The sequence below is a fragment of the Anomaloglossus baeobatrachus genome, chromosome 10, assembly GCF_048569485.1.
Source record: "Anomaloglossus baeobatrachus isolate aAnoBae1 chromosome 10, aAnoBae1.hap1, whole genome shotgun sequence".
NCBI lineage: Eukaryota > Metazoa > Chordata > Amphibia > Anura > Aromobatidae > Anomaloglossus > Anomaloglossus baeobatrachus.
In genome coordinates this window covers 191,704,971-191,726,131 of record NC_134362.1, presented here as the reverse complement: position 1 = coordinate 191,726,131, position 21,161 = coordinate 191,704,971, and the positions used below count along the sequence as shown (strand labels likewise).

At 53.7% G+C, this 21,161-nt stretch overlaps 1 protein-coding gene across 2 annotated transcripts in view; it reads right to left on the bottom strand.

Annotated features, from left to right (window-relative positions):
* The window catches only part of AP1G1 (adaptor related protein complex 1 subunit gamma 1), a 133,589-nt gene that overhangs the window by 95,810 nt on the left and 16,618 nt on the right, over positions 1 to 21,161 (bottom strand). For both annotated transcript variants that reach the window (XM_075326040.1, XM_075326041.1), the window contains one exon: positions 20,496 to 20,620. In XM_075326040.1, coding sequence (XP_075182155.1) covers positions 20,496 to 20,620 — 125 coding nt within the window. The remainder of the gene's footprint in view (positions 1 to 20,495; positions 20,621 to 21,161) is intronic.

The window sequence follows — 21,161 nt, the reverse complement described above, 5'->3', positions numbered from 1 at the left end:
CCTTCTGAGAGCAGGTCTGGACGGTCCGGAAGATGCCACGGCACCTCTACGGACAGATGGAGCAGGTCTGGGTACCAAGATCGCCTGGGCCAGTCCGGTGCAATGAGGATGACTCGACGGCCCTCCATTTTGATCTTGCGCAGGACTCTGGGCAAGAGAGCTAGAGGGGGAAACACGTAGGACAGACGAAACTGGGACCAGTCTTGAACCAGAGCGTCCGCGGCGAAGGCCTGAGGATCGTGGGAGCGAGCCACGTAAACCGGAACTTTGTTGTTGTGATGGGATGCCATTAGGTCCACGTCCGGAGTGCCCCACTTGCGGCAGATTGACTGAAACACTGCCGGGTGCAGGGACCACTCGCCACTGTCCACGGTTTGACGGCTGAGATAATCTGCCTCCCAGTTTTCCACGCCTGGGATGTGGACTGCGGATATGGTGGACTCGGAGTCCTCCGCCCATTGAAGGATGCGTTGAACCTCCAACATCGCCAGGCGGCTGCGCGTCCCGCCTTGGTGATTGATGTAGGCAACCGCTGTCGCGTTGTCTGACTGGACGCGAATGTGCCTGCCCGCCAACAGGTGGTGAAAAGCCAGGAGAGCTAGAAGCACGGCTCTGGTTTCCAGCACATTGATTGAAAGGGCTGACTCTGACGGAGTCCAAGTGCCCTGCGCTCTGTGGTGGAGATATACCGCTCCCCAGCCGGATAGACTGGCATCCATGGTGAGAATCACCCAGGACGGGGCCAGGAAGGAGCGCCCCTGGGACAGAGAGAGGGGCCGAAGCCACCACTGAAGAGAGCTCCTGGTCCGTGGCGACAGAGCCACTAACCTGTGCAAGGAGGAAGGCCGCTTGTCCCAACAGCGGAGAATGTCCAGCTGCAGGGGACGCAGATGGAACTGGGCAAAGGGAACAGCCTCCATTGACGCCACCATCTGACCCAGCACCTGCATCAGACGCCTGAGGGTATAACGGCGGGGCCTCAGTAGAGAGCGCACCTACAGTTGGAGGGACTGCTGTTTGACTAAGGGCAGCTTCACAAGTGCCGGCAGAGTCTCGAACTGCATCCCTAGGTACGTGAGACTCTGGGTCGGAGTCAGAGTGGATTTGGGCAGATTGACCAGCCACCCGAATTGGGCTAGAGTGGCGAGAGTGAGCGAGACACTCCGCTGACAGTCCGCGCTGAATGAAGCCTTGACTAGAAGGTCGTCCAGGTAAGGGATCACTGCTAACCCCTGGAGGTGCAGGACCGCAATCACTGCTGCCATGACCTTGGTGAATACCCGAGGGGCTGTGGCCAACCCGAAGGGGAGAGCCACGAATTGGAAATGATCTTCTCCGATTGCAAAACGTAGCCAACGCTGGTGTGAAACTGCAATTGGCACATGCAGATAGGCATCTCTGATGTCGATGGATGCCAGGAAATCCCCTTGGGTCATTGAGGCAATGACTAACCGCAGAGACTCCATGCGAAAATGCCGCACCTGAACATGCTTGTTGAGAAGCTTGAGATCCAGGATGGGCCGGAAGGAACCTTTTTGGGAACTAGGAAGAGATTTGAGTAGAAACCTCTGAACCGTTCCCCGGCGGGAACTGGTACAATTACTCCGTTGGCCTGCAAGGATGTCACGGCCTGCGAGAAGGCGGCGGCCTTGGAGCAGGGGGGAGTTGAGAGAAAGAAGGGAATTTTGTTTACTTACCGTAAATTCCTTTTCTTCTAGCTCCAATTGGGAGACCCAGACAATTGGGTGTATAGCTATGCCTCCGGAGGCCACACAAAGTATTACACTAAAAGTGTTAAGCCCCTCCCCTTCTGCCTATACACCCCCCGTGCTCACGGGCTCCTCAGTTTTGGTGCAAAAGCAAGAAGGAGGAAAAAATTATAATTGGTTTAAAGTAAATTCAATCCGAAGGAATATCGGAGAACTGAAACCATTCAACATGAACAACATGTGTACACAAAAAAACAGGGGCGGGCGCTGGGTCTCCCAATTGGAGCTAGAAGAAAAGGAATTTACGGTAAGTAAACAAAATTCCCTTCTTCTTTGTCGCTCCATTGGGAGACCCAGACAATTGGGACGTCCAAAAGCAGTCCCTGGGTGGGTAAATAATACCTCATAATAGAGCCGCAACCGGCTCCGTCCTACAGGTGGGCAACCGCCGCCTGAAGGACTCGCCTACCTAGGCTGGCATCTGCCGAAGCATAGGTATGCACCTGATAGTGTTTCGTGAAAGTGTGCAGGCTCGACCAGGTAGCCGCCTGACACACCTGCTGAGCCGTAGCCTGGTGCCGCAAAGCCCAGGACACTCCCACGGCCCTGGTAGAATGGGCCTTCAGCCCTGAGGGAACCGGAAGCCCGGAGGAACGATAAGCCTCGAGAATTGGTTCCTTGATCCACCGAGCCAGGGTTGCTTTGGAAGCTTGTGTCCCTTTACGCTGGCCAGCGACAAGGACAAAGAGTGCATCCGAGCGGCGCAGGGGCGCCGTACGAGAAATGTAGAATCTGAGTGCTCTCACCAGATCTAACAAGTGCAAATCCTTTTCACATTGGTGAACTGGATGAGGACAAAAAGAGGGTAAGGAGATATCCTGATTGAGATGAAAGGGGGATACCACCTTAGGGAGAAATTCCGGAACCGGACGCAGAACCACCTTGTCCTGGTGAAACACCAGGAAGGGGGCTTTGCATGACAGCGCTGCTAGCTCAGACACTCTCCGAAGTGATGTGACTGCCACTAGGAAGACCACCTTCTGTGAAAGGCGCGAGAGAGAGATATCCCTCATTGGCTCGAACGGTGGTTTCTGAAGAACCATCAGCACCCTGTTCAGATCCCAGGGTTCTAACGGACGCCTGTAAGGAGGAACGATGTGACAAACCCCCTGCAGGAACGTGCGTACCTGTGGAAGTCTGGCTAGGCGCTTCTGAAAAAAGACAGAGAGCGCAGAGACTTGTCCCTTAAGGGAGCCTAGTGACAAACCCTTTTCTAATCCGGATTGAAGAAAGGACAGAAAAGTGGGCAAGGTAAACGGCCAGGGAGAAACGCCCTGAGCAGAGCACCACGACAGGAAAATTTTCCACGTCCTGTGGTAGATCTTGGCGGACGTTGGTTTCCTAGCCTGTCTCATGGTGGCAATGACCTCTTGAGATAATCCTGAAGACGCTAGGATCCAGGACTCAATGGCCACACAGTCAGGTTCAGGGCCGCAGAATTCAGGTGGAAAAACGGCCCTTGAGACAGCAAGTCTGGTCGGTCTGGGAGTGCCCACGGTTGGCCGACCGTGAGATGCCACAGATCCGGGTACCACGACCTCCTCGGCCAGTCTGGAGCGACGAGGATGGCGCGACGGCAGTCGGCCCTGATCTTGCGTAACACTCTGGGCAACAGTGCCAGAGGAGGAAACACATAAGGGAGTTGAAACTGCGACCAATCCTGAACTAAGGCGTCTGCCGCCAGAGCTCTGTGATCTTGAGACCGTGCCATGAACGTCGGGACCTTGTTGTTGTGCCGGGACGCCATTAGGTCGACGTCCGGCATGCCCCAGCGGCAACAGATCTCCTGAAACACGTCCGGGTGAAGGGACCATTCCCCTGCGTCCATGCCCTGGCGACTGAGAAAGTCTGCTTCCCAGTTTTCTACGCCCGGGATGTGAACTGCGGATATGGTGGAGGCTGTGGCTTCCACCCATAGCAGAATCCGCCGGACCTCCTGGAAGGCTTGCCGACTGCGTGTCCCGCCTTGGTGGTTGATGTATGCCACCGCTGTGGAGTTGTCCGACTGAATTCGGATCTGTTTGCCTTCCAGCCACGGCTGGAACGCCTTTAGGGCAAGATACACTGCCCTTATCTCCGGAACATTGATCTGAAGGGAGGACTCTGTCTGAGTCCAAGTCCCCTGAGCCCTGTGGTGGAGAAAGACCGCTCCCCACCCTGACAGGCTCGCGTCCGTCATGACCACAGCCCAGGATGGGGGCAGGAAGGATTTCCCCTTCGACAGAGAAGTGGGAAGAAGCCACCACTGAAGGGAAGCTTTGGCTGCCCGAGAAAGGGAGACGTTCCTGTCGAGGGACGTCGACTTCCTGTCCCATTTGCGGAGAATGTCCCATTGAAGTGGGCGCAGGTGAAACTGCGCAAAAGGAAACTGCCTCCATTGCTGCCACCATCTTCCCTAGGAAGTGCATGAGGCGCCTCAGGGGGTGTGACTGACCATGAAGGAGAGATTGCACCCCTGTCTGTAGTGAACGCTGTTTGTTCAGCGGAAGCTTCACTATCGCTGAGAGAGTATGAAACTCCATGCCAAGATATGTCAGTGATTGGGCCGGTGTCAGATTTGACTTTGGAAAATTGATGATCCACCCGAAACTCTGGAGAGTTTCCAGAGCAATGTTCAGGCTGTGTTGGCATGCCCCTTGAGAGGGTGCCTTGACAAGTAGATCGTCTAAGTAAGGGATCACCGAGTGTCCCTGAGAGTGTAGGATTGCCACCACTGTTGCCATGACCTTGGTGAAGACCCGTGGGGCTGTTGCCAGGCCAAAAGGTAGTGGCACGAACTGAAGGTGTTCGTCCCCTATGGCGAAGCGCAGGAAGCGCTGATGCTCTGGCGCAATCGGTACGTGGAGATAAGCATCTTTGATGTCTATTGATGCCAGGAAATCTCCTTGGGACATGGAGGCGATGACGGAGCGAAGCGATTCCATCCGGAACCGCCTGGTTTTCACATGCTTGTTGAGCAGCTTTAGGTCCAGAACGGGACGGAAGGATCCGTCCTTTTTTGGCACCACGAACAAGTTGGAGTAAAAACCGTGACCCCGTTGCTGAAGAGGAACAGGGATCACCACTCCTTCCGCCTTCAGGGTGCCCACCGCCTGCATAAGAGCCTCGGCTCTGTCGGGGGTGTGGAGATGTTCTGAAGAAACGAGTCGGAGGACGAGAGTTGAACTCTATCCTGTAACCGTGAGACAGAATGTCTCTCACCCATCGGTCTTTTACTTATGGCAGCCAGGTGTCGCAAAAGCGGGAGAGCCTGCCACCGACCGAGGATGCGGTTTGAAGAGGCCGAAAGTCATGAGGAGGCCGCTTTGGGAGCGGTGCCTCCGGTGGTCTTTTTAGGACGTGACAGACCGCCATGCATCTGAGTTCCTCTGATCTTTCTGAGGCCTTTTGGACGAGGAAAATTGAGATCTGCCCGCGGTCCGAAAGGACCGAAACCTCGATTGTACCTTCCGTGGTTGAGGTCTGTTTGGTTTGGACTGGGGTAAGGATGAATCCTTTCCCTTGGATTGTTTAATGATTTCATCCAATCGCTCACCAAACAGGCGGTCGCCAGAAAATGGCAAACCGGTTAAGAACTTTTTGGAAGCAGAGTCTGCCTTCCATTCACGTAGCCACATGGCCCTGCGGAGTACCACCGAGTTGGCGGATGCCACCGCCGTACGGCTCGCAGAGTCCAGGATAGCATTAATGGCGAAGGACGCAAACGCCGACGCCTGATTGGTTAAGGACACCACTTGTGGGGCAGATGTACGTGTTACCGCATGAATCTGCGCCTGACAAGCTGAGATAGCTTGGAGTGCCCATACGGCAGCGAATGCTGGAGCAAAAGACGCGCCTATAGCTTCATAGATGGATTTTAACCATAGTTCCATCTGTCTGTCAGGGGCATCTTTGAGTGAAGCCCCGTCTTCCACTGCAACTATGGATCTAGCCGCCAGTCTGGAGATTGGAGGATCCACCTTAGGACACTGAGTCCAGCCCTTGACAACCTCGGGGGGAAAGGGATAACGTGTGTCCTTAAGGCGCTTGGAAAAACGCTTGTCTGGACAGTCTCGGTGTTTCTGGATTGCCTCTCTGAAGTCAGAGTGATCCAGAAACATATTTAATGTACGCTTTGGAAACCTGAAACGGAATTTCTCCTGAGAAGCAGACTCCTCAATTGGAGGAGCTGGGGGAGAAATATCCAACACCTGATTGATGGTCGCTATAAGGTCATTCACTACTGCGTCACCTTCAGGTGTATCTAGGTTGAGAGCGGCTTCAGTATCAGAATCCTGATCTGATACCTCCGCTTCATCCTCCAGAGAGTCCCCCTGCTGGGACCCTCAACAGTGTGATGAAGTGGAGGGAATTTCCCAGCGACCCCGCTTGGGCGGCCTGGGACTGCGGTCCGTGTCAGAGACCTCACCCTGGGACCTGTGGGTTACCCCCGGGGCACATTGCTGTTCCAATTGAGGGGGACCAGGGGTCAAGGATTGGATAGAGCCCGGGGCCTGAATCACCGGTCTGGACTGCAAAGCTTCCAGTATTTTAGCCGACCATTTATCCATAGTCTCAGACAGTTTGTCAGCAAAGGCTGCAAACTCCGTCCCTGTCACCTGGACAGTGGTAGCAGGTGGATCCACCTGGGCCACCTGTAGCAGAGGCTCCGGCTGAGTAAGTGCCACAGGGGCCGAGCATTGCACACAATGAGGGTCAGTGGACCCTGCCGGTAGTACAGCTGTACATGAGGTACAGGTTGCAAAGTAAGCCTGTGCTTTGGCACCCTTGCTTTTTGCAGATGACATGTTGTCTCCTCTGAGAACAACCAGGAGGGTATATAGCCAAAAAGCAACAGAGCGACCGTACAGTGCAATGTATAGCCTATAAGCCTATATATATATATATATACACTTCGGTACTCAGTGGGGCCAGCACCACAGGTGGTGCTGCTTACCGACCGCTCAGAGCGGTTGTGTGGTCACCAGATTCCCTGCCTGGGTCTCCCTGTGTTGCCTCTCCTCTCCAGCGTCTGAATCGCTGACAGGAATGGCTGCCGGCGTTCTGTGGGGAGGAGGAGACCGTGGGCGTGCCCAAGAAAAGTGCGGGAATCCAGTGCCCCACTGTACTGAGTGAGGAGGGAGGAGGATACTAATGTATGCTCCAGCCCTCCGCTGACGATCCGTGCAGCGTCCCGCCCCTCCCCTGACTGGCAGGCCTGTGGGCGGGAAAGAACGACACTAGGCCGCAGAAGCCGGGGACTAAAGTTATAAGCGCGGCCGGCAATAAGCGCGGCCGCGCGGTAGTCCCCCGGCGCACTAACACCTCCAGCAGTGCTGGAAAGTGTCTGGCACAAGCGCTCCATGCGCGATCGTCCCCGGCGCACTAACACACCCAGCAGTGCTGGAAAGTGTATGGCACAAGCGCTCCATGCGCGATAGTGCCCGGCGCACTAACACACCCAGCAGTGCTGGAAAGTGTATGGCACAAGCGCTCCATGCGCGATAGTCCCCGGCGCACTAACACACCCAGCAGTGCTGCAATGTGTATGGCACCAGCGCTCCATGCGCTGTCCCCACAGGGACACAGAGTACCTCACAGTAGCAGGGCCTTGTCCCTGACGATACCCGGCTCCTATCCAGCAGATTCCCAGGGGCTGCGGAGGGAGCACGGTCCCAGTGCCTGGAGACCGATCCGGTCCCCACTTCACCCAGAGCCCATTAAGGGATGGGGAAGGAAAACAGCATGTGGCTCCTGCCTGTGTACCCGCAATGAGTACCTCAACCTTAACAACACCGCCGACAAAGTGGGGTGAGAAGGGAGCATGCTGGGGGCCCTGTTATGGGCCCTCTTTTCTTCCATCCGACCTAGTCAGCAGCTGCTGCTGACTAAGCTGTGGAGCTATGCGTGGATGTCTGCCTCCTTCGCACAAAGCATAAAAACTGAGGAGCCCGTGAGCACGGGGGGTGTATAGGCAGAAGGGGAGGGGCTTTACACTTTTAGTGTAATACTTTGTGTGGCCTCCGGAGGCATAGCTATACACCCAATTGTCTGGGTCTCCCAATGGAGCGACAAAGAAAAGGGGGATACCACCTTAAGTAGGAATTCCGGGACCGGACGCAGGGCCACCTCGTCCTGGCGTAACACCAGGAAGGGGGCTTTGCATGATAGCGCTGCTAGCTCCGACACTCTCCGAAGTGATGCGCCTGCCACTAGGAAGACCACCTTCTGCGAAAGGCGTGATAGAGATAACTCCGAGGACGCTAAGAGCCAGGCCACAATGGCCACGCAGTGAGGTTGAAGGCCGCAGAATTCAGATGGAAAATGGCCCTTGAGACAGCAAGTCTGGTCGTTCCGGGAGTGCCCACGGTCGACCCACCGTAAGGTGCCACAGATCCAGGTATCACGTCCTCCTCGGCCAGTGTAGAGCAACGAGGATGGCGCGGCGGCAGTCGGACCCGATTTTGAATGACACTCTGGGCAGCAGTGCCAGAGGGGGAAATACATAAGGCAGTCGAAATTGCGACCAGTTCTGAACTGATGCGTCCGCCGCCAGCGCTCTGTGCTGGTGGTTGATGTACGCGACCGCCGTGGCGTCGTCCGACTGTATCCGGATCTGCCTGCCGTCCAGCCACCGCTGGAACGCCTTTAGGGCTAGCTCCACTGCCCTTAATTCCAGAACATTGATCTGAAGGGAGGACTCTGTCGGAGTCCAGGTTCCCTGAGCCCTGTGGTGGAGGAAGACCGCTGTCCACCCTGACACTCTCGTCCATCCAGGATGGAAACAGGAAGGATTTTTCTTTCGACAAGAAGTTAAGAAGCAACCACTGAAGAGAGGTTTTGGCTGCCAGAGAAAGGGAGACGTTCCTGTCGAGGGACGTCGACCTCCTGTCCCATTTGCGGAGAATGTGCCATTGGAGTGGACGCAGCTGAATACTGCGCAAAGGGAACTGCCTCCATTGCTGCCACCATCTTCCCTAGGAAGCGCGTGGGGCGCCTCAAGGGGTGTGACTGGGCCCGAAGGAGAGAGTGCACCCCTGTCTGCAGCGAACGCTGTTTGTCCAGCGGAAGCTTCACTATCTCTGAGAGAGAATGAAACTCCATCAAGAGGTAAGTCAGTGATTGGGTCGGTGTCAATTTTTACTTTGGGAAATTGATGATCCACCCTAACCTCTGGAGAGTCTCCAGAGCAATGTTCGGACCGTGTTGACATGCCACCCGAGAGGGTGTCTTGACTTAGGAGATCGTCTAAGACAGGGATCACCGAGTGTCCCTGAGAGTGTAGGCCCGCCACCACTGATGCCATGACCTTGGTGAAGCCCCGTGGGGCTGTCGCCAGGCCGAAAGGCAGAGCCACGAGCTGAAAGTGTTCGTCCCGGATGGCGAAACACAAGACGCGTTGATGCTCTGGTGCAATCGGAACATGGAGATAAGCATCCCTGATGTCGATTGATGCTAGGAAGTCTCCTTGGGATCGAGACGATGACAGAGCGGAGAGATTTCATCCGAAAAAGTCTGGTTCTCACGTGTCTGTTGAGCAGAATGAGGCCCAGAACTGAACGGAATGATCCGTCCTTTTTTGGTACCCCGAACAAGTTGGAGTAAAGCCGCGACCACGTTCTTGAAGCGGAACGGGGATCACAACTCCATCTGCCGTCAGAGTTCACTGGCTGAAAGAAGGGAATTTTGTTACTTACCGTAAATTCCTTTTCTTCTAGCTCCTATTGGGAGACCCAGACGATTGGGTGTATAGTACTGCCTCCGGAGGCCACACAAAGCATTACACTAAAAAGTGTAAGGCCCCTCCCCTTCTGGCTATACACCCCCAGTGGGATCACTGGCTCACCAGTTTTAGTGCAAAAGCAAGAAGGAGGAAAGCCAATAACTGGTTTAAACAAATTCACTCCGAAGTAACATCGGAGAACTGAAAACCATTCAACATGAACAACATGTGGACCCGAAAAACAACCAAAAATCCCGAAGGACAACAGGGCGGGTGCTGGGTCTCCCAATAGGAGCTAGAAGAAAAGGAATTTACGGTAAGTAACAAAATTCCCTTCTTCTTCGGCGCTCCATTGGGAGACCCAGACGATTGGGACGTCCAAAAGCTGTCCCTGGGTGGGTAAAGAAATACCTCATGTTAGAGCTGCAAAGACAGCCCTCCCCTACGGGGAGGCAACTGCCGCCTGCAGGACTCTTCTACCTAGGCTGGCGTCCGCCGAAGCATAGGTATGCACCTGATAATGTTTGGTGAAAGTGTGCAGACTCGACCAGGTAGCTGCCTGGCACACCTGTTGAGCCGTAGCCTGGTGTCGTAATGCCCAGGACGCACCCACGGCTCTGGTAGAATGGGCCTTCAGCCCTGATGGAACCGGAAGCCCAGCAGAACGGTAGGCTTCAAGAATTGGTTCTTTGATCCATCGAGCCAGGGTGGCTTTGGAAGCCTGCGACCCTTTGCGCTTACCAGCGACAAGGACAAAGAGTGCATCCGAGCGGCGCAGGGGCGCCGTACGAGAAATGTAGATTCTGAGTGCTCTCACCAGATCTAACAAATGTAAATCCTTTTCATACCGATGCACTACATGCGGATAAAAGGAAGGCAAGGAGATATCCTGATTAAGATGAAAAGAGGATACCACCTTAGGGAGAAACTCCTGAATGGGGCGCAGCACTACCTTGTCCTGGTGGAACACCAGGAAAGGAGCTTTGGAAGACAGCGCTGCTAGTTCAGACACTCTCCGAAGAGACGTGACCGCTACCAGAAAGGCCACTTTCTGTGAGAGTCGAGAAAGTGACACATCCCACAGAGGCTCGAAGGGCGGCTTCTGGAGAGCAACAAGGACCTTGTTTAGATCCCACGGATCTAACGGCCGCCTGTACGGAGGTACGATATGACAAACCCCCTGCAGGAACGTGCGCACCTGAGAAAGTCGTGCTATACGCTTCTGAAAAAACACGGATAGTGCCGAGACTTGCCCTTTAAGGGAGCCTAGCGACAAGCCCTTTTCCAACCCAGATTGCAGGAAGGAAAGAACGACAGGTAACGCGAATGGCCAGGGGGATACTCCTTGTGCAGAGCACTAGGATAAGAAAATCTTCCACGTTCTGTGGTAGATCTTAGCAGAAGTGGACTTCCTAGCCTGTCTCATGGTGGCCACGACCCCTTGGGGTAATCCTGAAGACGCTAGGATCCAGGACTCAATGGCCACACAGTCAGGTTCAGGGCCGCAGAATTCCGATGGAAAAACGGCCCTTGGGACAGTAAGTCTGGACGGTCTGGTAGTGCCCACGGTTGGCCGACCGTGAGATGGCACAGATCCGGGTACCACGACCTCCTCGGCCAGTCTGGGGCGACGAGTATGACGCGGCCGCAATCGGATCTGATCTTGCGTAACACTCTGGGCAAGAGTGCCAGAGGTGGAAACACATAAGGGAGCCGGAACTGCGACCAATCTTGCACTAAGGCGTCTGCCGCCAGAGCTCTTTGATCGCGAGACCGCGCTATGAAGGTCGGAACCTTGTTGTTGTGCCGAGACGCCATTAGGTCGACGTCCGGCACCCCCCAGCGGCGGCAGATTTCCTGAAACACGTCCGGGTGAAGGGACCATTCCCCTGCGTCCATGCCCTGGCGACTGAGGAAGTCTGCTTCCCAGTTTTCTACGCCCGGGATGTGAACTGCTGATATGGTGGATGCTTTTTCCTCCACCCACATCAGAATCCGCCTGACTTCCTGGAAGGCTTGCCGACTGCGTGTCCCTCCTTGGTGGTTGATGTATGCCACCGCTGTGGAGTTGTCCGACTGAATTCGGATCTGCTTTCCTTCCAGCCACTGCTGGAAGGCTAATAGGGCAAGATACACTGCCCTGATTTCCAGAACATTGATCTGAAGGGTGGACTCCTGCTGAGTCCACGTCCCTTGAGCCCTGTGGTGGAGAAAAACTGCTCCCCACCCTGACAGACTCGCGTCTGTCGTGACCACTGCCCAGGATGGGGGCAGGAATGATCTTCCCTGTGATAATGAGGTGGGAAGAAGCCACCATTGCAGGGAGTCCTTGGCCGTCTGAGAAAGGGAGACTTTCCTGTCTAGGGAAGTTGTCTTCCCGTCCCATTGGCGGAGAATGTCCCATTGAAGTGGGCGCAGATGAAACTGCGCGAACGGGACTGCCTCCATTGCTGCCACCATCTTCCCTAGGAAGTGCATGAGGCGCCTTAAGGGGTGCGACTGACCGTGAAGGAGAGACTGCACCCCTGTCTGTAGTGACCGCTGCTTGTCCAGCGGAAGCTTCACTATCGCTGAGAGAGTATGAAACTCCATGCCAAGATACATTAGTGATTGAGTCGGTGCCAGGTTTGACTTTGAAAAGTTGATGATCCACCCGAAAGTCTGGAGAGTCTCCAGCGCAACATTCAGGCTGTGTTGGCATGCCTCTTGAGAGGGTGCTTTGACAAGTAGATCGTCTAAGTAAGGGATCACCGAATGTCCCTGAGAATGCAAGACTGCTACCACTGCCGCCATGACCTTGGTGAAAACCCGTGGGGCTGTCGCCAGACCAAATGGCAGAGCTACGAACTGGAGATGGTCGTCTCCTATCACGAAACGTAGAAAACGTTGGTGCTCTGTAGCAATCGGCACGTGGAGATAAGCATCTTTGATGTCTATTGATGCAAGGAAATCTCCTTGAGACATTGAGGCAATGACTGAGCGGAGGGATTCCATCCGGAACCGTCTGGCGTTCACATGCTTGTTGAGCAGCTTTAGGTCCAGAACAGGACGAAACGAGCCGTCCTTTTTTGGAACCACAAAGAGATTGGAGTAAAAACCTTGCCCTTGTTCCTGCAGAGGAACAGGGATCACCACTCCTTCTGCTTTTAGTGAGCACACCGCCTGCAGAAGGGCATCTGCTCGGTCGGGATGTGGGGAGGTTCTGAAGAACCGAGGCGGAGGACGAGAACTGAACTCTATCCTGTACCCGTGAGACAAAATGTCTGTTACCCACCGGTCTTTGACCTGTGGCAGCCAAATGTCGCAAAAGCGGGAGAGCCTGCCACCGACCGAGGATGCGGAGGGATGAGGCCGAAAGTCATGAGGCAGCCGCCTTGGAAGCGGTTCCTCCGGTTGCTTTCTTGGGGCGTGAGTGAGCCCGCCAGGAATCTGAGCTCCTTTGCTCCTTCTGAGTCCCTTTGGACGAGGAGAATTGGGTCTTGCCGGAGCCTCGAAAGGACCGAAACCTCGACTGCCACTTCCTCTGTTGAGGTTTGCTTGATCTGGGCTGGGGTAAGGAAGAGTCTTTACCCTTGGATTGTTTAATGATTTCAGCCAATTGTTCACCAAACAGTCTATCTACAGATAGTGGCAAGCTGGTTAAACATTTTTTGGAAGCAGAATCCGCTTTCCATTCCTTTAACCACAAGGCTCTGCGCAAAACCACAGAGTTGGCAGACGCCATTGAGGTACGGCTTGTAGAGTCCAGGACAGCGTTGATAGCGTAAGTCGCAAACGCAGACATTTGCGAGGTTAGGGACGCCACTCGCGGCACTGCTGGACGTATGATAGAGTCCACCTGTGCCAGACCAGCTGAAATAGCTTGGAGTGCCCACACGGCCGCGAATGCTGGAGCAAACGACGCGCCGATAGCTTCATAGACAGACTTTAACCAAAGGTCCATCTGTCTGTCATTGGCATCTTTAAGTGAAGCCCCATCCTCCACTGCAACTATGGATCTAGCCGCAAGCCTGGAGATTGGGGGGTCCACCTTTGGACACTGGGTCCAGCGTTTGACCACGTCAGGGGGAAAGGGATAACGTGTATCCTTAAGACGTTTGGAGAAACGCTTGTCTGGGTAAGCATGGTGTTTCTGGACTGATTCTCTGAAGTCAGCGTGGTCCAGAAAAGTACTCAGTTTACGCTTGGGATACCTGAAATGGAACTTCTCCTGCTGTGCAGCTGCCTCCTCTGCAGAAGGGGCAGGGGGAGAAATTTCCAATAGACTATTGATGGCCGCTATAAGGTCATTTACCATGGCGTCACCATCAGGAGTATCCAGATTGAGAGCGGTTTCAGGATTAGACTCCTGATCACCCTCCTCTGTCTCATCATGTAGAGACTCTTCTCGCTGAGACCCTGATCCGCGTGATGACGTGGAGGGTCTCTCCCAGCGAGCACGCTTAGGCTGCCTGGGACTGTCATCTGAATCAGAGCCGTCAGGCTGAGATGCCTGGGACCCCCCTGAAGCACGGATTAACTCCAACTGAGGGGGACCGGGGAACGTTGCCGCAGCAGTGTCCATGGTCTGAGTAACTGGCCTGGCCTGCAAGGTCTCTAGGATCTTTGTCATAGTGACAGACATCTTGTCAGCAAAAACTGCAAACTCTGTCCCAGTCACCGGGACAGGGTTCACCGGCGACTCTGCCTGGGCCACTACCACCATAGACTCCGGCTGACGAAGTGGCACAGGGACCGAACATTGCACACAATGGGGGTCATTGTAACCTGCCGGTAGATCAGCCCCACAAGCGGCACAAGCAGCGCTTACAGCCTGTGTCTTGGCACCCTTGCGTTTTGCGGATGACATGTTGTCGTCTCCTCAGAGCAAGATAGGGTATACAGCCAAGAAGCGACCTTACAGTGCAATATATATATACATATATATATGGTATAGAGAAAAAAAGGTACACCAAAATAACACTGTGGCACTAGTGGGGCCAGCACTAAAGTGCTGCTTACCGCCCGCTTAACGCGGGTGTGTGGTCGCCAGAAATCCCTTGTCTGGGTCTCCCAGAGCCTGTGTCCGTTCTCCAGCCAGACTGCATGTAGGAATGGCTGCCGGCGTCCTATGGAGAGGGGCGGGCCCTGGGCGTGTGCAGACAAAGAGCGGGAAACCTGCGTCCCACTGTGCTCAGTGAGAGGGCTGGAGCATGTAAATAAGACTCCAGCCCTCGGCGCTGATTAATCGTACAGCGTCTCTCCCTTGCCCTGATTGACAGGGTGGGGGCGGGAACGAAGCGGAGCTAGGCCGCAGAAGCCGGGGACTAAATTTATCAGCGACGCCGTCGTAAAAGCACGGTCGGCGCTAAGTCCCCGGCGCACTACAAGTCGCAGTCCCCAACACATAAAGTCACTCAGAAAAACTGTAGTGACTGTAACCCCAGCGCGCAGCGCTACTGTCCCCGGCGCACTAGCACACCCAGCAAGTCTGGAATGTGCGCGGCCTGTTTGGGACACAGAGTACCTGAATGTCGCAGGGCCTTGTCCCTGAACGGTACCCAGCTCCGTATCCAGCAGGTTCCATGGGTCTGTGGATGGAGCCCGGCCTCAGGGCTTGGGGGCCGGTAAGATCCCACTTCCTCAGAGCCCCTCAGGGGGATGGGGAAGGAAAACAGCATGTGGGCTCCAGCCTCCGTACCCACAATGGGTACCTCAACCTTAACAAACACCGCCGACATAAAGTGGGGTGAGAAGGGAGCATGCTGGGGGCCCTAGTATGGGCCCTCTTTTCTTCCATCCGACATAGTCAGCAGCTGCTGCTGACTAAACAGTGGAGCTATGCGTGGATGTCTGACCTCCTTCGCACAAAGCAGAAAACTGGTGAGCCAGTGATCCCACTGGGGGTGTATAGCCAGAAGGGGAGGGGCCTTACACTTTTTAGTGTAATGCTTTGTGTGGCCTCCGGAGGCAGTACTATACACCCAATCGTCTGGGTCTCCCAATGGAGCGCCGAAGAAAAATGCATCGGTTCGCTCGGGGGGCGGAGATGTTCTGAAGAAACGAGTCGGAGGACGAGAGCTGATCTCTATCCTGTAACCGTGAGATAGAATGTCTCTCACCCATCGGTTTTGGACATGTGCCCACCAGGCGTCGCAAAAGCGGGAGAGCCTGCCACCGACCGAGGACGCGGTCTTGGTGAGGCCGAAGTCATGAGGAAGCCGCCTTGGAGGCGGTTCCTCCGGCGGTCTTTGTAAGACGTGACTTAGACCGCCATGGAGAAGAGTTCCTCTGGCCCTCCTCTGACCTGTTGGACATGGAGGAACGGAACTTGGCTGAGGACCGAAAGGACCGAAACCTCGATTGTATTTTTCGTTGCTGAGGTCTGTTTGGTTTGGACTGGGGTAAGGATGAGTCCTTTCCCTTGGACTGTTTAATGATTTCATCCAATTGCTCGTCAAACAAACGGTCGCCAGAAAATGGCAAACCGGTTAAGAACCTCTTGGAAGCAGAGTCTGCCTTCCATTCACGTAGCCACATGGCCCTGCGGGCTGCCACCGAATTGGTGGATGCTACCGCTGTACGGCTCGCAGAGTCCAGGAACGGCGTTCATGGCGTAGGACGAAAAAACCTACGCTTGAGAAGCCAAGGACACAACCTGCGGGGCAGAGGTACGTGCGACCGCATTAATCTCAGCCAGAGAAGCTGAGATAGCTTGGAGTGCCCTCACGGCTGCGAAGGCCGGAGCAAAAGATGCGCCTATGGCTTCATAGATGGATCTCATCATAAGCTTTATTTGCCTGTCAGTGGCATCCATGAGAGATGAACCATCTGACACTGAAACTACGGATCTAGCCGCCAGTCTGGAGACTGGAGGATCCACCTTGTGACACTGAGCCCAACCCTTAACTACGTCAGGGGGAAAAGGGTAACGTGTGTCATTAAGGCGCTTAGTAAAGCGCTTGTCCGGAAAGTTCTGTGCTTCTGGACAGCCTCTCTGGAGTTAGAGTGATCGAAAAACGCACTCCGTGTACGTTTGGGAAACCTAAACTGGTGTTTCTCCCGCTGTGAAGCCGACTCCTCCATAGGAGAAGATGGGGGAGAGAGGTCTAGCACCTGGTTGATGGACGCTATAAGGACATTTACTATGGCGTCCCCTTCAGGTGTATCCAGATTGAGAGCAACGTCAGGGTCAGAGCCCTGAGCTGCGACCTCCGCTTCATTCTCCCGAGAGTCCTCAAGCTGAGACCCCGAACAGCGTGATGAAGTCGTGGAAGGTTCCCAGCGAGCCCGCTTAGCCTGTCTGAGGCCGCGGTCCGTGTCGGAGTTCTCACCGTGGGATCTGGGTGTTACCCCAGGAGCCCCTTGTTGTACCGACCCAGAGGGGCCTGGGAGCGATGACCTCACAGCGCCCTGGCCCTGTGTTACCGGTCTGGACTGCAAAGCTTCCAGTATCTTAGCAGCCCATCTATCCATAGACTGGGCCATGGAATGTGAAAGCGACTCCGAGAGTTGCTCAGTCAAACGTGCAAACTCTGTCCCTGCCACCTGGACAGTGGAAACCGGTGGTACCACCTGAGCCGAGGGTCCCACCAGTGCCGGAGGCTCCGGCTGAGTGAGTGCCCCAGGGGCCAAGCATTGTACACAATGATAGGTGGAACCTGCCGGCAATATAGCCGCACAAAAGGTACAGGTTGCAAGAAAGCCTGTGCCTTGGCACCCTTACTGTTTGCGGACGACCTGCTGTTGTCACCTCTTAGTAATCAGCGAGGGCATATAGCCAAAAGCAAATAGTGCTGCCGAACAGTGAAATCATATACCATAATATATATATATATATTATATATACATATATATATACATATATATATACACATACACACACATACACTTCGGCACCCAAGGGGGGCCAGCACCTGATTGGGAAACTGGTGCCCCACAGTGCACAGTGAGGGGGGAGGAGGATACCAAGTATGCTCCAGCCCTCACTGCCGACGTCCCGTCGTTACCCCTGACTGGCAGGCCCGGGAACGGGAGTATATTGTACTAGGCCGCAAGAGCCGGGGACTAAAGTTAAAAACACGGCCGGCAAACAGGCGCGGTCGGCGCGGTAGTCCCGGTCTCACAAAGCACACAGCAACCGCTGCGGCGTTTGGAACCCAGGTGCTGTATGCAGCGTCCCAAGGGAGACACAGAGTACCTTATGGATGCAGGGCTCTGTCCCTGATGATACTCAGTCTCCTGTCCGTCAGAATCCCCCAGGGGCTGCGGATGGAGCCCGGTCCCAGTGCATGGCGACCGGTTAGGAACCCCCTCTCCCAGAGCTGCAGAGCACATTCTGAGATCCTCCACCGGCAGAATCATACTGAGACCCATATAACAATGGCTGCCGGCGTTCCGAGGGGAGGAGGGAGCCGTGGGTGGAACCACAAAAGTGCGGGAATCTTGCCCCATAGTGATCAGTGAGGGGGGAGGAGGACAGCGAAGTGTGCTCCAGCCCTCACTGTCGGCGTCCTACCGACCGTCCCGCCCTTCCCCCTGACTGGCAGGCCCAGGGGCGGGAGTTTAATACACTAGGCCGCAAAAGCCGGGGACTAAAGTAAAAACCGCGGCCGGCAAACAGGCACGGTCGGCGCGGTAGTCCCGGTCAAAAAACCACACCGCAGTCGCTGCAGCGTCAGAAGGCCAAGGTGCTTCATGCACCGTCCCAAAGGGGACACAGAGTACCTGTAGATGCAGGGCCATGTCCCTGAGGATACTCAGTCTCCTGTCCGGCAGATACCACCAGGGGCTGCGGAGGGAGCCCGGTCCCAGTGCCTGGATGACCGGTTAGGATCCCACTTCACCCAGAGCCCCTAAGGGATGGGGAAGGAAAACGGCATGTGGCTCCTGCCTGTGTACCCGCAATGTGTACCTCAACCTTAACAGCACCGCCGACTCAGTGGGGTGAGAAGGGAGCATGCCGGGGGCCCTGTTAGGGGCCCTCTTTTCTTCCATCCGATATAATCAGCAGCTGCTGCTGACTAAAATGTGGAGCATTGTGTGAATGTCAGCCTCCTTCAACACAAAGCAAAAAACTGATGGGCCCGTGATCCACGGGAGGGTGTACAGGCAGAGGGGAGGGGTTACACTTTTTAAAGTGTAATACTTTGTGTGGCCTCCGGAGGCAGTAGCTATACACCCAATTGTCTGGGTCTCCCAATGGAGCGACAAAGAAAATCATATGAGAATGCATGTGTGGATGTATGCCTCCTGAACACAAAGCGATTAACTGGCTGGGTCTGCTCACCAGGGGGTGTATAAGCTCAGAGGGAGGAGCTACACTTTTTTAGTGTAGTACTTTGTGTGTCCTCCGGAGGCAGAAGCTAAACACCCATTGTCTCGGTCTCCCAAAGGAACGATAAAGTAATACTGCATTGTGTTTGTGCACCAGTCAATGGGGGGGGAGAATCGTGGGGCCCCCTTTTAGCAAGTTTTCCAAGAAGAAACTAAAACCTCTGCTGTGGTTTAAGAGGGACAGATCATGAATGCAAATCTTTAATCTCACCTTAGTGACATCCATCCACAGGAAGGATCACAAAAGATAAAAATTAATTCTCCAAATACACACGGTACATACAATACACCGTGCACAGATCTTCTACAGCTCAGAGCAGGCCGCAGATGTCATTTTCACAGTGTTTTGCAATTTGCTGCACTTTTTAGTTCCAGCGCAGAATCCCTTTAAACTGTTGCCTGTCACTAGATCCTGCGGTCTCCGGTTACAGTCACCGGCTCTTAGGCTCGTTTCCTAACTAACACCGTGCACAGACAGGAGAGCGAGAAAAGGCAACAATGGACAAGTGGAATTATTCAGCTCATTCGCTTGGAAAACACGGAGCGCGGCCCCCTTGGGATTCAGCTTCGGCCACCCATAGATTATTTTCCCGCCGCTCTCACAATTAATGAGACACTTGCTGGATGACAGACGATGCTCTGATGTGAAAACCGCATAATATTGTGACAGCGATGGGTTATTTTTACACCATGCAAAGTCCCCCAAAGACTTAAGTACAAATGGACAACCCATTTAAATAGCAACCGTCCCCCGTCCCCCCCCAAAAAAGGGAGCAGTTTAGTGTCGCCCTCCCTCTCAATAGTCTAGCAAGCGTATACCGTATACTGCGGCCATTTTCTTGCAGTCCGTTGTGTAAACCGCGGGCGATTTAATGGAGCCCGCAGTCAGATCAATGGCACCCACCGCCAAGACACCTCGCCCTGTGACCCTCCTGAGCCGCTCCACTGCTCCTCCGAGCCCTCAGTATTGCAAAAACCCCCTCCCATGACCCCACTCCACCACCACCGCCGCCTCGGTAAGCCATATCCGGATTGTAAAACGCACGCCTATTTTAGCCCCAGTTTTGGAAGGGGGGGGGGGGGGGAAGGAATACGTAATTACTTACCGGTAATGTGTTTTTTCCGAACCCATGACGGCATCTCGATATAAGAGATGCCGTCATAGGGTGAGGGAAAAATACGTAATTACTTACCGGTAATGTCTTTTTTCCGAACACATGACGGCACCACAATATAAGGGTGCCGTCATAGAGTGAGGGAAAAATATGTAATTACTTACCGGTAATGTGTTTTTTCCGAACTCATGACGGCACCCTTATATCGTGGTGCCGTCATAGGGTGAGGGAAAAAAGTGCGTCTTATATTCCAGTAAAATAAAATTTTTGTGTACTCACGGTAAAATCTTTTTCTCTGAGCCCTCATTGGGGGGACACAGGAAACCATGTCTTGTGTCCCCCAATGAGGCGAGAGACAAATACAGTAGTTCCCTTTTACAATGATCTCCCGGTCCAGTCTACAGCATCCTGGTTTTATCACAATTTATACATATATTCTACATAGATCCTAAAAGCTAGGGGGGATACACGTATACAATGCCCATCATGCAGACAGCCCATGACATCAGTGCCTATGTGGCACTACTGATCTCAGAGGGCCGCACGCAGATGGTGCTTTGTAGAAGACCGCAGCAATCAGCTAATGGTCCTTACTTCTTAATGCAGTTGGTCATCAGCAGGTGGACATCTTGTCTTTCATCCAGCAGGAGCATTGCACCCAGGTAGCCGATCCTCTTATCTGTAAATTTCTGAGAGGCGATGAGCTTCAAGCATTCCAGCTGCAGAGGAAAAAAAAAACAAATTCAATCCGGGGCCATGTAATCCTAAGCAGATAGAAAGCTGCAATGAACACGAACTAGAGCAGCGATCGTACGACAAACATCGAATTATAGGAAACAGCCCAATAGGTAACAAGACAAATAAAAGGCTTAAAAAGAAAAAAAAAAAAAAAGAAAATAAAAAGTGCAGTCTTATTATTATTATTATTATTAATAATAATCTTTATTTTTACATAGCACCAACATATTCCGCAGCAGCACTGTCCTCATTGGGGCTCACAATCTAAATTCACTATCAGTGTTTGGTGCGTGGGAGGAAACGCTGAGGAAACCCAGCGCTGCAAGACTACAGCCAATAAAGACACCTGTGATAAAAAAAATTCTCTAGATGGATTTATCTTCCATCTCCATAACTGTACTAGGGCTGATTTTTGCGTGACTAGTTCTATTATATATATATATATATATATATATATATATATATATATTAATTAGAATTTTTTATTTATTTTTTTTACTTATTTTAACTTTGCTTATTCCC